Raw genomic sequence first — 16,603 nt, forward strand, 5'->3', positions numbered from 1 at the left:
CATTCCACTTCATACCGCTTCAATCATTTCACTCCCATATATTAAAAGAGGCAAAATGAGTCGCTTTTTATACAGACTGAATAGAATGCTAAATCTTGGATTTGGAGGAAAAACTGTTGTATCGGTACAAAATGGTTTCCCTGGATAGAAATGTGATGTCGCCATATTGTTGTGCAGGTTAATCTGGGAGAAGGTGGTCACCCACTGAAGGAGCCCACCCGTAAAGGGCTAACCGAGCTACCACCGGCAGAAGCAGGCGACAACGAGCGCGAGCAGCAGCAGCGCACCTACCTCAGCCCGCCTGCGAGGCGCCCCAGACACGAAGGGCAGGCGCCGCCCGAGGCCGGTAGGGTCCAACCACCGCCCTGGAGCCCTGAGTCGGTGCCGCAGGGCCGGCAGCTGGAGGACGTCTGGCAGATGGAGCGGCCACCCGTCCAGGCCAGCAGCCCGCCGCGCGTCCTCACCGAGCTGCTACCTTCAAAGACCAGTCCCCAGCCTACAATCAACGTGTCGTTCGCCATGTCTTTCAGAGTAGACGGGCAGCAGGATAGCCGGTGCGCGGAACTAAAGAATGAACACAACGTGAACTCCACCTATACAAGGAGCTACGAACCACCGCTGCACTTACAGCAGGCGGTACTCCCCAATGATCAGCAGCGACTACTCCTCAAGGAAAACGGTCTAAGCCACGGCAAAGAACATATTTGCAAAACATGCTCCAAGAAGTTCGCCACACGATATTCTCTTAAGGTAAGTTGGCGTTGTGGTTTTCAGTCCGAAGACTTGGTTTTATGCTGGAATGAGATTTTCACTCTGCAGTGGAGTGTGCGCTGATATGAAACTTCCTGGCAGATTAAAACTGTGTGCCGGACCGAGCTCGAACTCGGGACCTTTGCCTTTCGCGGGCAAATGCTCTACCAACTGAGCTATCCTAGCACGACTCACAACCCGTCCTCACAGATATATTTCCGACAGTCCCTCGTCTCCTACTTTCCTAACGTCACAGAAGCCTTCCTGCATACCTTGCAGAACTAGCACTCCCGGAAGAAAGGATATTGCGGAGACATGGCTTAGCCACAGCCTGGGGGATGTTTCAAGAACAAGATTTTCTCTCCGCAGCGGAGTGTGCGCTGTTATGAAACGTCCTGGCAGACGAGTGTACTGGCGGACTTAAAGATGTGAGGACGGGTCGTGAGTCGTGCTTGGATAGCTCAGTTGGCAGAGCACTTGCCCGCGACTGGCATAGGTCTCGAGTTCGAGTCTCGGTCCGGCACATAGTTTTAAGCTGGTTTTATGCTGTTGTCCACGATAGGCTATCTCTTGTAAGGCTCTTCATCTCCAAATAACTACTGCTGCCTACAACCATTTGAATATCTACTTCTATATCAGCATCTATATACACGCTCGACAAGCCACTGTACAGTGCATGGTGAATTGTACCCTGCTTTACTAGTAGTCATTTCCTTTCCTCTTCCGCTCGGAAATGGAAGAAAACACGATTGTCTGTGTGTCTCCAAACGACCCTTAAGTCATCTTATCACATCTTTATTGTCCTTACGTTTAACTTATGTTGGCATGAGTAGAATCGTTATTCAACAAGCCTCAAAACGCGGTGTCAAAATTTCCTCATTAGTGTCCGTACAAGAGAATATCGCCTTCCCTCTATGGATTCCCATTTGAGTTCCTGAAGTGTCTCAATAATATTTGCGTGTTGTTCGAAACTACAAGTAACACATCAGACAGCAACCAGACTCTATGTCTATCTTCAGTTTGACCAGCCGAGAATATCAAACACTCGAGCAGTTTTCACGAATGGATCACACCAGTATCCAATATGCGGCCTCCTTTAGAGTCGAACCACTGTTTCCTAAAATTCTTCAAATAAACCATAGTCGAACATTCGCCTCCCATACCACAATCCTTTAATTTTTGCCCCATTTCACATCGTTTCGCAACAATACGCCTAGATATTTAGGCGAAGAGACTGTGTCAAGCAGCACAGTACTAAGGTTGAATTCAAACATTACTCGTTACCTTTTCCTACTCATAAGCATAAACTTACGTTTTTTACATTTAGATCGAACTGCCATTCACCTAACCAACTAGAAATTATTTTTAAGTCATCTTTTATCCTTCCAAATGTACATCTTTCTGTACACCACAGCATCTTCGCAAACAACCGCAGATTGCGGAGAGAGAGAGAGAGAGAGAGAGAGAGAGAGAGAATAACAGTGGTCCTGTCGCACTTCCGTTGGGCACTCCCAACGCTACCATTTTCTTTGATGAACACAGGCCGTCTTGCGCCACATACTGCGTTCTATAGTGGGGCACAATTAAAAGCTGCTCAGACGAGTTGATACGATTAGACGACCAAATGTGGCAGCATTAGCGATGGCGGAAACGACCTACAATTACTTCCAACAGTATGGAGCAATTGACCATTCAATCAGCCGAATCTTGGAGCACATTTACCGATCTTCACGTCTTACAGAGTTATTGGCAAAGGTCAGTCTGGTCACGGCATAGCTGACCAACCAGGTCACCTGATTTGTCAGTGTTTCGATTACTTGGTGTGGTGAGCCCACAAGTTTAAGGTGTATCACTACAATCCTCATAGTCTTCAGGAAGTGAAGCAGAACATTTGGGATGAGACTGCAGAAATTCCAGCAGTCCAGCTTCGATATACCCTCAGCAACTTGTTGACCAAGGCCCAGAGTTCCAAGAGATGACTCGTGGTCACATTCAACATCTGATATAGTCAAATTAGTACTGTAGTTCATTTCCTTTGCTATATTTCTTTCTATCCTGGAACTCTGTTCGCTGGGCCACTTTTATTTGTCCCACCTCGTATTAATTATGAACTCTTCGAGCCACTAACGTATCTGGGAACCTATTCTGTATACTTGTACCTTCGTTAACAGTCTATAGAGGGGCAAGCTGCCAAATGCTTTTTGAAAACCTAGAAATATATTGTATAGAACCTCTCTGATGGCCTTCATCCATAGATCGCAAAGCATCATGTGAGAAAAGGACAAACCGAGTTTCGTATGAGCGGTGCTTTCTAAAACTGTGCTGATTCGTGGGCAGAGGCTTCTCTCTTTCAAGGACATTTGTTGTATTCGAACTGTGAATATGTTTAAGAATTCTGCAGCAGCCGATGTTAACTATATTGATTTGTAATTCTGCAAGTCCGTTCTTTTAACCTTGCTACATGCATGAGCCACCCGTCCTTTTTACTGGTCGCTCGGCGAGAGATTCACGCCAAACAAAACCTACGTATAAGATGAATGCTGTGGAGTACTCTTTGTAAAACCGAACTGTGATTCCATCTCATCTGGCGACTTACTTGTTTTCATCTTTTCCACTGCTTCTCCACGCCAGGAATACTTTTTCCTATGCCCTCAGTTACTATCTTCCACTGCCACACCAGTTTGATCAACGAGTGAATGGATACAAGCCTTAGAAATGCTTATGCATTTTGCGTAGGATCAAAAAATTTTCTCGTGTTTCCGGCAAGATCTTTTTCTAAGGTATGACGGTACTAGTATTAAGCTTCGCTCATAGATTTTTTACTGGTGCAACAATTCCCACTAACTTTTGACTGTCGTCATTTGCGCATTCTCTTTTGAACTGAGAGTGCAACAGCTTTTGCTTCCTCAGCGTTTTCGGAATTCCTTTGTGAAACAACAGTGCGCTTTTCCGTCTTGAACCGACGTACTCGGAACACCTCTCAAAAGCACAATTTACGTTCTGTTTAAACTTTATCCATAATTCCTCTACTTCTATCATCCTCGACCTAAATGATGTCAATTCATTACCTAAGTGCAATGTTAACAACTGCATATCTGCTCTTTCAAGCAGAGATATTTTCCTAGCCTTCTTGAGTGATTTTTAACTTCTGTAAACCATAGTCCCCACGATGATATAATGGTCACTAATCCCTCTCTCTGTACTGATGCCGTCGACAAGGCAAGGTCTATGTCTCGTTCAATAGTTTTCACCCTTCCCTCAAATGATGATCCACTGATATAACATGTCCTATCAACCTATCCTTGCTTTAGTTAAATGGAGCAATCAACTTTTCTTTACCCCCGCAAGTCGACTTAGTGCCCCAACATTAGTTACTCAGTCTACTCATTTGATTAACAGCATTCTTCCGAGGCACCATATTTCGAAACGTCCTGTTCTCTTCTTGTGTGAACTGCTTCAGACACAACAGAGTTGCCCACAAATAATGAGCGCTGTACAGGACTCCTTGCCATCGATGCGATAGTTTTTATTGGTATGACGAAGAGGGGATAACTTAAAACACTGCTCAGAGAAGCACCATTCTCCTCCTCAAAACGATCCGAGAGTGTGTCGCCATCGCAAAACTAAAATACCGTTTAGACAGGAAAAAATGCACGAAGATGGGGAGAAGGCCACGAAAGCCCCATTGATGAAGTTCTTTAGAATACACTGTCTCCAAGCAGCGTCAAATGCCATACTGATATCAAAGAATATATCAAAACAGTCGTGATTACTTAGTAAAGCCTGCTGAATAGCTGTCTCTAGCAGGTTCATTTTGTCGACACTGGACCAAACTCTCCGGAATTCATCCGCAGAGCGGCTGAGGATATGCTAGGTCCCTAACAACCAGACCAGACAACGTTTAACGTTAGCTGCAGGATCTTTCCAACAAATCTCGTTACGGCGATGCTCATGTAAGTTCTGAAAGACGTGCAATCCTTTCCTGATTTGAGGAGAGGGATTAAAACTGCTTCCGTCCAAGAGTCTGGAAAGTAATCTATTCGTCATATAAAATTAAAATATTCGAGGAAGATTTCCTTTTATACTGAAGGAAAATGTCGATCCATGCAGTAACTGATTCAGTTTCTGACTGGTTGCAGTATCACAAGTCTCAGACAATGCTGGTTCCATCTCTAACATGGAGAAAAGGTAACTGTATGACTCCAAATTGTTTAACCTGATATCCAGCTTGCCCCTCTCTACAGTCGTCCAGTAGCGGCGAAACGCAGTACCCTGGCTGGCATTGGCAATAATCTTTGCTAAATGGTCTGCCATCGTTGTTGTTTCGAGACTCTCCTTTTTCAGCACAGCTGATTTTGGTAAACGACTGTGTCTACCAGAAGTCCTTCAGAGGGCTTCCCATACTTTTGTAGAACAAGTAGAATTCTGAAAGGCTGCGAAGCTGTCTGCTGTTGGGTGGTACTTAAACCGTCTAAGAGCTGAGCATCTGTCCTAGATTGATGAGCAGCACTCACCGGTCTACTAAACTACAGGTTGCCTTCTAAGAGGTAACTAGGGCCATGGGACGGATAAGACAGTGGCATTGTGTAACGTGGTTCTCACATTCCTGGACACTGGCGTGGTGTTCAAACACAGCCTGCTGACTGAACAGCGTCAAGTTAGTATTTAGCTTTGCTGACCATCCATTTTGGTGGTTTCTGTTCAGGTAATTCAGATAGTGCTCCGTGCAGAAGGGGGCAAGTGGTCACTGTAATGAAGGCCATCAGTTGCTTCCTGCTGGTTAGGAGAGCAGAAAGAGATACCGATGGTTGAAAATCCAGTATCAGCCGAGGACTGATTATCACTGCTTTTATTGAGAATGCACAGTTTCTGACGCTGCATGATGTTCTCCAAGATACGACGTCAAGCCCCATAAATCATTATGGACACTGAAATCGCCCAGTAGGACAAATGTGCAGAGTAGTTGTTCAGTAAGGTCTATGAGAGGCTCATAGTCTATTGCATTCTGTGGAGGGAAGTACAGTGAGCAAACGTTGATCTTCTGAGCCACATGACTTGCAATTACTATTGCTTGCAGATCAGTAATCAAAGACAGAGCAAAGGAGTACTATGTGTTATTGACAAACACAACCACTCCTCCCTTGGCTCTTATCACAGTCAGGTCATTCTTTCAGTTGAGAATATAGCTCCATATCGCATGGGCGTCTATGGTCTTAAAATGTGTTTCTTGTAAATACAAGCAGAAAGACGGTGTACCTATGACAAGAGTTTTACTTTCTACACAAGTGTCCTGAACCTGGACCCATTAATGCTTCACAGTTATATTGGAGCCGCCTATCGTTGGGGTGGCACTTTCATGCTTCCTTTCCGCCAGGAAGAGGAGCTCTCAATGGGCGGAGGTTCAGTGTTGGAGTAAAATGATTACTCCAGTCCGACATCAAGGTGATTGGCTCTGCAGTATAATCATGAGAGACGTCAGAGAGGATGACGTTGAGGTTATCAGACTTTCTGCTTCCCAACTCCGTCAGTGGTGGACGCTTTGTCTGTGACGTTTTGCTCTTGGATGACGTACCAGACTAAATCCTTGGAGGACCAGGCAGCTCTGTAACATCGGCAACCACGGATCTTTATGAAGTTCTGAGATGAGATACAGCAGCAGAAGCCCATAGACTAACGCAGGTACTACTACCGACGCTAATAATCTCTGTATGTCTAGCAGCATCGGTTTTCAGCACTGGCTGTTTATAAAGATATTATCAATGACTGCCTTTGAGCCCTAGGCTTCTCTAGTTGGAAAATTAACAGTATAAATTAATTTGAATTACAATGCTACTGATTGGAAGGGTTTTGGAAAAATCTACATTAAAATCACCAGCAATCAGTAAGTCTCACTTTTTTTGTTAAATAGACTGGTAGAGCTAAAAAGTAATTCCTGAACTGATTCAAATTATCTGCTGGTACTCAGTACATACTTACTATTATGAATTTTTAATTATGAAATTCTGCTTCTGCTATACTTGCTTCCATATGCTGCTCTAAGAAAAATTTATGAGTGTCTATTAAAGTTATGGCAGTTCCTGTTGAAAGTGGCAGCTCCCTACAAAAATCAGAAGCTAACCTAAATCTTGGAACACCTAACACTTTGATACCAGTGGTCACTTGTCCTGAAGTGTTCTAAGTTATTTCGGCACTGGGACAGATACTTTCACTGGTGTATGAAATAAGCTCACATCAGTTTGGAAGTTTCCTGATTGTGCATCCTGTGACTGAGATAATAAATCCTTCCCATGTGATGTTCTAACTTCAGCATCAGCAATATATTGTATTCAGCTAAGTTTTCCAGGAATTCTCCTTCTTTATCCCCAGAATAATCATCACTCAAGAGGTTTGACTCATATGGGCAATAAAAATGTCTTGTGCATAATGTTCATATCCAGATATTGGAGACCTGTATACAATTTCCTCTAGTTTCTTTTTATGGAAACTGTCTGAATATCCTGTGTTACTGAGCACTGCGTGATACACTTCGCCTATCAAAACACAAGCTTAACTAGAGTACCTTGATACATCACACTGTCATTGCAGACTGAGAGGAAGGGAACTTGAAAGATGATACTAGTGAATTTGACTATAATAAATTAACTAACACCAGAATTTACTACAGTTCAGTGCTCTTTCCCTATGATAATGTACTACAAGACTGGAGTTATAACGTGTACAAATTGCTGTTAGATTTGTGTACAAGGTTTCTTACTTGATAGCATAACAATCTTTTTGAAGGAAACTTTCAGGAGATGGCACCCATTGTGGTAAAAGACTCAACAGAATGGATCTGTAAAATCACATACTATTGATGCTTATTTATAATTTGAAGCTTTAGAAAATTTCCTCCAAAACACTGCACCATATACACTAATATTACATGACCGCATTGTGAACTACTCACCACTTAAATGAGTAGTAGAAGGACTAGCATAAATGCATGGATGTAGCTACATATTGAAATTACTTCACAATGGCATTTCAAAGTGTAAAAGCCATTGCCAACACCCATGGACTGTATGAAAAATGTGATAAATTCATTATAAATAATGTAGCGCTTGTTTATGGAAATCTGTGTGGTTTGTTATTACCACTATCAGTACAAAAGTTGTATCACAAAAGGCAATGAAAGCTGTGCAATGTATCCAAACATGAAAAATTCCAATATGATTAACATATAATTAAAAAAAACTGAAATTATCCAGGAATAATCTACACATATATGCTACCAACGATTGGGATGTCTGACTAGGATATACTTGTTTAATTGACAGTTGATTGCTTTATGAATGCATACAGTATATGAAAATGCCTCAGTATGGAATCTGGGGAGTCATATAGATGTGCACCATTCTGCCTTTAGAAAAAAAACTAACAACTCCATGTCTGATTCAAAAAATTATTGCGAAACAATAAACGATTTTTAAAAAATAATAATAGTGTGTATATTACATTTCACCCTAAGTGTATCTCCACATCCTGGAAGAGCTAGTCAGCACTCATGAGCCAGAGCCCTGTGATCTGATACAGATTTCAAATAACTCCATAACAAACGCTGGTCTTCATCCAGATTACAGGCCCGTACAGTCTATAGTATGTAAAGGCGTTGGTTTTGTCGTTAATTTATCATTATCATAGCGAAATGGAAGAATAGCAGGACCACCACAGCTAGCTGCAGCAGCAGTCAGCAAATACAGCGTAAGTACTGAAAAATCTTACAATTTGTGTTAATATTGGAATACATACTAAAGAATTCAAGATGTAATACATTTTATGTAAGTGATCTATATTGTTACAGATGATGACTGGGTATATGCATCTGTGTGTCAATAGCAGCAACATTAGCAGGTAGTGTCTGAGCATAGCCATTGAAATATTTTTTATATTTGTATGCATGTGTGTGCGTGTTTGTGTGTGTGTGTGTGTGTGTGTGTGTGTGTGTGTGTGTGTGTGTGTGTGTGTGTGTGTGTGTCTGTGTGTGTGTGTGTGTGTGTGGCTGTGTGTGTGTGTGTGTGTGTGTGTGTGTGTGTGTGTGTGTTTGTCTGTGTGCATGTGTGCTCTTGATCTATGAATTCTGCTCCTATATTAAAAATGGGATAGTACACATGGCCAGCCCATCAGCACTCCTCAACTGTATGTAGTCTACTGTAGATGAAGGTGTCTGTAAGTAACATTTCATATATGTTTCAATATTTTACATTATGGTAATATGATAATTCTTTTCTTTTCAGTACATGACTGAGGAGAAGACGCATTTCAGTGCATGAGGAACCATCTCATCGAGCATCTACAAACTTACTACAACAGCAGATGACTGATTGTATACAGGATATTTTAGTAAGTATGGACTAGTGAGTAACTACTATTACATTTGTATTTATCTCTAATTATGTGCTATGACAGCGCTAATATTTGAAATTGATCCCATGAGCAGTCAAAAGGGAGCACTTTATTCAGCCACCATCATAACCTAATTTGAGTTCATGCATACATGTGATCCTATACACATTGTTCCTAGAAAGAAAAGTTAGATTTACACAGCGGTTATTTGGTGGTTCCTTTTATCTTTTCTAGAGTAACTTGATGATGAATCAACAAATATGAGACCCACCATCATCTCAATTCAGACATGTATGGTAATGACCATGGCCAACTACACCATAAGTAGCAATTCATACTCATCTCTCACCACATGAAAAAAGCCTTACCGTTACACAGTAGATAAATGTTTATATTTTTCCCAGAAATGTGGTCAGTGAACTCTTACCATGAGCTCCAAAACTCATGTCTATCTCACTTTATGTGTTCTGGATTTGACACCCACACCCAATCACGAGCTGGCATGGACTGTTCTGGGAACCCAGTGAATAGCAGGTATCTCAAGCCACAAAGTGTATAGGGCTTCAAGGTTCTCATAGAAATAAGACATTGCATGTCAGAAACGAAAATTTGTTTAGGACCATGAAATGCATTTCTGTGCTTGAATGTGTGTCAACATGATTAAGAACAGGGTATTGCTATTATCCTTAATTATCTATATTATCTCATAATAAAACGGTACACTACCTTATACTGTGAGATTTCTGTCATTAAACATGCTTAAGCTTCCAGACATAGGTGGGGGGGCAAACTGAGGCGATGTCAGGCTTTTTGATTATTATGAGAAATCAATCAAAACTGGGATAGAAAACCGATTCTTTGAATCTGAATAATGCGTCTCCAGGAAATTTCTAATTTTTTTTGTTTTACATTCACATGTATGTTTATAGTCTGTCACATGGAAATTGGTCCCAGATCCATACTCCATGCTTCCTATCCCCCTGGCGATGAAGACATACACCAAAAACTGGTAGAATAGGGCAATAGCGGACACCACAAGGGTCTGGCTTGTTGGAACACTGGTGTTTTCGTTCTTCCTTAATGGTTATTAAACAAGCACACTTACGGCCAGGGATTAGCAGAATATTGATACATATGACTTTTGGTGCACACACAGGATTCTGGGCCTAAAATGGCTCGGTTGTCTTCATCATTGAGTAACTCAGTATTTGAAGGCTCCTTTATTCTCGTATCAATCAAAGTATTGTCCCGTTCATTGTCCGTATTATGAGAAGAGTTAGAATAAATCTAGAGAAAATAATTGTGAAAGAGCAGTGCAAGGGCATTAGACCTAAGGGGAGTGCAGAGAGCAGATAGATTGTTCAAATAAACGAGATAACAAGTTCTCCTATTTACATCTTCATTAGTTTTTAATAGAAGCTGGTAACCACATAGAAAAGGAGACACTTGATTCATGAGGTCAGAACAATCAACAGTGAGCACAAAAGCATGTGCTGATAATGATATTGCTGTTGTCAAGGGAAATAAATAAACCGCTGAGTCTCTCTGACACTACATTAATGGTAAACTTATCAATACTGAACTGTGTGAACTGCTACGTCTCGTAATCACTTATGTTCTCAAGGAAATCATTTTTTCATGTGCATGTATTAACTGTTGAGTCTTTTCAATATAGCAACAACTGGATTCATATCAAAATTGAAACGTGGGGTTGATTATGTCTTATAAGCATCCATCATCTCTGTGTTCTAGGGAAATGTATAAACTGCAATGCCTCTCAGACATAACAACAAAAGAACCACATTTTATACTAAACTGTGCAAATTATGAAGTCCCATAATTATTCATCACCTGTGATCTCCAGCAATATGTGTAGTACGAGTGATAGAACTGTTTAATATAAAACATAAACCAACTTATAAATATCATTTTGTTATCACATAAATTTTGAAATTATTAAAAGTATTTTCGACTTTAAAATGTATTTGCTTTCTGTGGTCTTTGAACTGAACACAGATACTGTTAAACATTCCGTGTGTGTTATTTCCTTCTACAGCTACCAGACTCAACTTCCTGCAATATGGCATAAATAATTTTTCTAAGTGCAGTGACACAGTTCAACACTCGCACACATTATCATGCATCTTTCAGAATTTAGGGAGACACACAAGGCCTGGGTAGACTCCATATGGAAGTTTGAAAATAAGGATTTTGATGTAGTTCTTTCACATTTTCCCTCATCTGACAAGATGAATACTCGGCTTGTGCCCATGTCCTGCCTCAGTTACATGACTCACAAACATTTTGTTGAAGACATTCCCATACAGTCACGTGAGATATCACTAATTGCAGGTAGCATAGATAAATCCTGTCCTGGGCTAAGGATGGAGGGAGGGATGGCGATACAAAGAGTAGTTGGCCAGGCTCTACGCTAACATTACCAAATCCAGGCTAACATGCCGATTCTGTGAAGATATGGGATAAAAGCAATGAAAAATGGAAAGGAATATTTATGTTCAGTAGACCCAGATTCCCACATGTCCAGAGGCATAGGAACTTAACAGTTTAAGTTTGTGGAACTAATACCATCAGCATATAATAACCTATCTAGTAATTCTTTATTATTATTCTGCATTTTCAACAATGTCTTTACATGCGGTCACCAAAGACTTAGCTGTTAAAACATCAATTTTGTATATGATGGTGCAAGAAAAAGGATGTTGGTAGATCTCATAAATTCATATGATCTGATGCATACTGCGTTTTTTCCAACTAGGATCCTGGGGAACAGTAGCACAACCATAGATAATATTTTTATTCATTCTTCATTACTACAGGGGTATTCTGTTAGTAAAAGCGTGAATGCCTTTTTAGACCACGATGCACAAATTTGAACACTAAAAGACTTTTGTACTCATCCAATGTCATATTTAATTATAGAATATATAAAATAGTTAATCCAACAGGAATAGAGAGTTTTTTAAACCTTGTCAAGGAACAAGAATGGCAGAATGTATACAGTGCTGATAACACAGGTGATAAATACAGTGTTTTCCTTAACATATTTCTCATGCTCTTTGAGAGTTTGTTTCCATTAGAACGTTCTAAAGGGGTTACTAGCAGTAACAGGCAGCCCAGGTGGCTGACTAGTGGGATAAGGATATCTTGTAGAACAAAGCAGGAATTATATCAAAATGTTAGAAGTAGTCACAATCAAGCTACAGTAGCCCATCAAACAGTATTTTAAGGTGCTTAAAAATGTTACTAGGAAGGCGAAGAGTATGTGGTATGCAAATAGAATAGCTAATTCACAGGATAAAATTAAAACCATATGGTCAGTTGTGAACGAAGTGTCTGGTCAGCAGCACAAGGTCGACAATATAAAGTCAGTTCACAGTAAAAATATTTCTGTTACTGATAAATCAGATACATGTACAGTTTTTAACAACCATTTTCTGAGCATTGCTGGCGAATTAAATAAAAATTTAGTTTCCACAGGAAATCATATAGCTTCCTTGGCAAATGCCTTTCCAAGATTGATGTCTGAAAAACTCCTCTGTGATACGGACAAGAGGGAGATTGAGTCAGTAATTAAATCACTGAAGACTAAGGACCCTCACGGTTATAATGGAGTGTCTAGCAGAATATTAAAGTACTGTGCTGTACATGGTAGCCCTGTATTTAGCCATATTTGTTATTTTTCCTTTAGGAATGGTCACTTTGGCTCAAAATGGCTCTGAGCACTATGGGACTTAACTTCTAAGGTCATCAGTCCCCTAGAACTTAGAACTACTTAAACCTAACTAACCCAAAGACATCACACACATCCATGCACGAGGCAGGATTCGAACCTGTGACCGCAGCGGTCACGTGGTTCCAGACTGTAGCGCCTAGAACCACTCGGCAATGGTCACCTTCCTGAGGGATTAAAGTACTTAGTAGTGTAGCCGCTTTATACAATGGGACATACGGATAATGTAGATAATTTTAGACTTATTTCTATGCCATCAGTGTTTGCAAAAGTTATTGAAAAGGCTGTTCAGATAGATAGTAGGATGTCATGGAAAGCCCACATTCAGGATATTGTTCAAAGACTAAATACTACCGTTTCTACTATTCGAACAGTATCAGAAGTAAGTGATCGTTCGACACGAAAATTAGTCTACTTTGCTTATTTTCATTCGCTTATGTCGTATGGTATTATATTTTGGCGTAACTCGCTACGATGGCGTGTGCCGTCATGGCGAGGATCCAGAGAGTCGTCAGTAGCTTGGGTCGTGGAAATGGGTTGCAGTCTGGGGCGGTGATTGTTTCCATTGTGATGCTTCCCGGCGCAGTTCTGATGATGTGGGCTATCATCTGCTGGCACGCTTCCAATATGTTGGTGGCATTCCTTCTAACAGGATATTGTAGGCTCAGAAACGGGTGGTTCGGGCAATAACTTGTGTAAGTTCACGATCCTCTTGTCGACTCCTGTTCACGAGTCTGGGTATTTTGACATTGGCCTCTCAATATATATATTCCTTACTGTAATTTCATGTTAACAATATTATCTTTTTCCCAAGAATAAGCAGCTTTCTCTCTGTTAATACTCGGCGGAAATGAAACCTGCATTTGGATCGGACGTCCTTAACTCTTGTGCAAAATGGTGTGCAGTATACTGCTGCATCCATTTTCAAGAAGCTACCTCTCTAATTCAAAAATCTTAGCAGTAATCCACGCACTTTCAAATCGGATCTGAAGTGTTTCCTCGTGGGTCACTCTTTCTATTCTGTCGAGGAGTTCCTTGAAAAATTAAGCTGATTCTTATTATATTGTTGATTGTTTTTACTTAAACTCATCGACTGACTTTTCTCGGGTTCATGAACCTTTTTTATCTATTATTACTTATATGTTGTAATTTCATGTACTGACACCTTCCATGACCGTGGAGATTTGCTCCACAATTTGGTCCTATGGAACTTGACGTGTAAATAAAATAAAAAAATGCACTTCAACCTACAAGATGTCAATTTGTATATAACAACAAACAGCAGTCTACAAATAATTGCTTTTACTTGCTAACTGACGAGTGTTATACACACAATTACAGCCCCTTTTCAGGTGGCACTTGTCAGAGTGGGTCCTGCTATCGCTCAATTGCACTATGACTCTGTAGCACCTGCCAGCAACCGTGGTAGGGGAGATGGTGGCAGTATCAAGGATTTTGGGCGTGTTCGAATGTGGGAATGGGCTATTGATAACTGAAATATATTGATAATCATCAATGTTTAAAAAAATTGACGTGACTCAATCTCACAATCTTCCTTGTCATTCACATAGTCCTTCTCACAAGTGGGCTGTTTCCATCACACTACATTTGGGGGTGGGGCGAAGTGTAGGTGTGAGACATTCTTTGGTTGGGCAAAGGTATGGGGTATAATTATGTCAACCACTTGTGGCATACACAAGGGTTCACAAAAAAGTTTCTGGCGAAGTAATTGCGATTGTGATGTTAAGAGCTGCCACTCACTTTAGTGTGAAATATTGTCCTAGTTAGCACAGATTTAATTCAGATTGTGATGTTGCCTCTATGGTTTGGGCGTCACTGCGGAAAATATCTGTTTAGCTGCTGCTGTTCAAGGAGACAGAGCGAGCCAGCATGCCAACTGCAGCAACAGAACTGTTTATCCAATGTCAAGCAGACTACGCCAATAACTGCATTCCTAAAAATGCGAATGTAAGACAGTGATGTTGCAAGTTAAGGAAAGCTCGAATTTGTTGTTCCAAATATGTCTGGAAGCTGTGTGTCAGCACAATGGGTAGACCACTATCCACAAAAAGAAACGTCTATTTTTGCAGAGGTGTCAGCAGTCAGCAATGCCTAATACGGTGATAGGCCCATACCAGGCACAAGAGCAATAATGAATAGGAAGTAGCCACGATCACACCATCTTGCTGTGCCAAGTCCTCTTACCAAGACTTGGTGCCTCTCTGCAGCTGCTCCACCTCCAGGCTGACTCCACCAATAGTCAGATTCCTGATCTGGAGGATAGCTGAGCCAGTACAGGGCGGTTCAACTGCTCACCCTCCTGCACAAGTACAGGCGCCTAGGGGCAATTCGTCGCCACTCGCAGGGATGACATTCAACACTACAGACTGGCGTTCAGTAGTCTTCCACGCCACTGCCATGACAAACTCAGTGGCGTTCGCCATTGAGATACCTCCACGTGTCAGCAATTCTGGGCGCAGATGTCACGACCAACAGGCCGAAAGACAGCCACCACTGCACACCAAGGGTAATTCTCACCGTGCGCTACGAAGGGGCGTAGGACTGCAGATAAAACAATATGGATGTAGTCAGATGAGTTTTAATACAATATTTGACTTCTGAAGTTGCTTGTTTGAGATTCCATAGCTCTGCGCAATCGCCATGACGCACTGTCACAATCCAGACCTGCAATAATGTGACCTTTTACCTCGTATCAACTTCATTTGGTGACAGAAGAGGGACCGACAGTGTCTACAGCTGCCATCTATAGATGACTAAGATGACACTATTGCAGCGTTGCAGTTTCCTCACCGTGGTGGGGTGAGTGTAATGTTATTGTTTTTTTTTCTTCAGCTGCGAGTATCATGGAGAGTCAATGGGTCTTCTGCGAAATGTATAATTGCATTTCTTGGTCGGGATGTGGCATGTAGTCGCAGACACTTTCTGCAGGTGTGGAAATAAGAATTTTAGTTTTGCAATATGTGTTATCAAGAGCAAGGCGTGTGACTCATTGTCTAAGGGCATACAAGATGTTAACCATTTGTAGCGATGAAGGAGATGAAGCTGAGTGCTGTCAATGAATATTCATTGTTTGTCAGATTCCTGATCTGGAGGATAGCTGAGCCAGTAGAGGTCGGTTCAACTGCTCACCCTCCTGCACAAGTACAGGGGCCTAGGGGCAATTCGTCGCCACTCGCAGGGATGACATTCAACACTACAGACTGGCGTCCAGCAGTCTTCCACGCCACTGCCATGACAAACTCAGTGGCGTTCGCCATTGCGCTACCTCCACGTGTCAGCAATTCTGGGTATAAAGTAATTATTACGAGCAGCCATTCAGAATAATTAATTTAAGGTAAAAAGTATGATAGTAGTTTTATGGTTAATTTCCTGTCATGCATTTTTTGATTAGTTTTGCGGTTTTATTTTATTTAGTGAATGGAGTTTTCACGATGCCTGATTCTAAGAATTGTAGGAAAAGTCTATTAGTTCGCGTCATTTCAAACAGGCAGTGGTTGTGGGCAAGAAATGTGGCTCACTGTGTAAATGTGTAAAGAAGTGAGATGTTCTGGGAAAGTCACTATTTTTAAGTGTCTTTTTCATGAGGGTCAAAGATAATACTGTGGGCATGACCATTACGGCGGTAGTACTGTTAAGAAATATGTTTCCCAGTATTTTAAGTGTTGTAAACCATTATTGAGCACGTATGGATTTGTGGTT

At 41.3% G+C, this 16,603-nt stretch overlaps 1 protein-coding gene across 1 annotated transcript in view; it reads left to right on the top strand.

Moving 5' to 3' along the window:
- The first annotated feature begins 417 nt into the window (after positions 1 to 417).
- Positions 418 to 16,603, top strand: part of LOC126413165 (gastrula zinc finger protein XlCGF8.2DB-like) — a 75,070-nt gene continuing 58,884 nt past the window's right edge. Inside the window, exon 1 of the mRNA XM_050083060.1 lies at positions 418 to 750. Within this exon, the coding sequence (XP_049939017.1) occupies positions 418 to 750 (333 nt within the window). The remainder of the gene's footprint in view (positions 751 to 16,603) is intronic.

Source organism: Schistocerca serialis, chromosome 7 (assembly GCF_023864345.2).
Source record: "Schistocerca serialis cubense isolate TAMUIC-IGC-003099 chromosome 7, iqSchSeri2.2, whole genome shotgun sequence".
Classification (NCBI taxonomy): Eukaryota; Metazoa; Arthropoda; class Insecta; order Orthoptera; family Acrididae; genus Schistocerca; species Schistocerca serialis.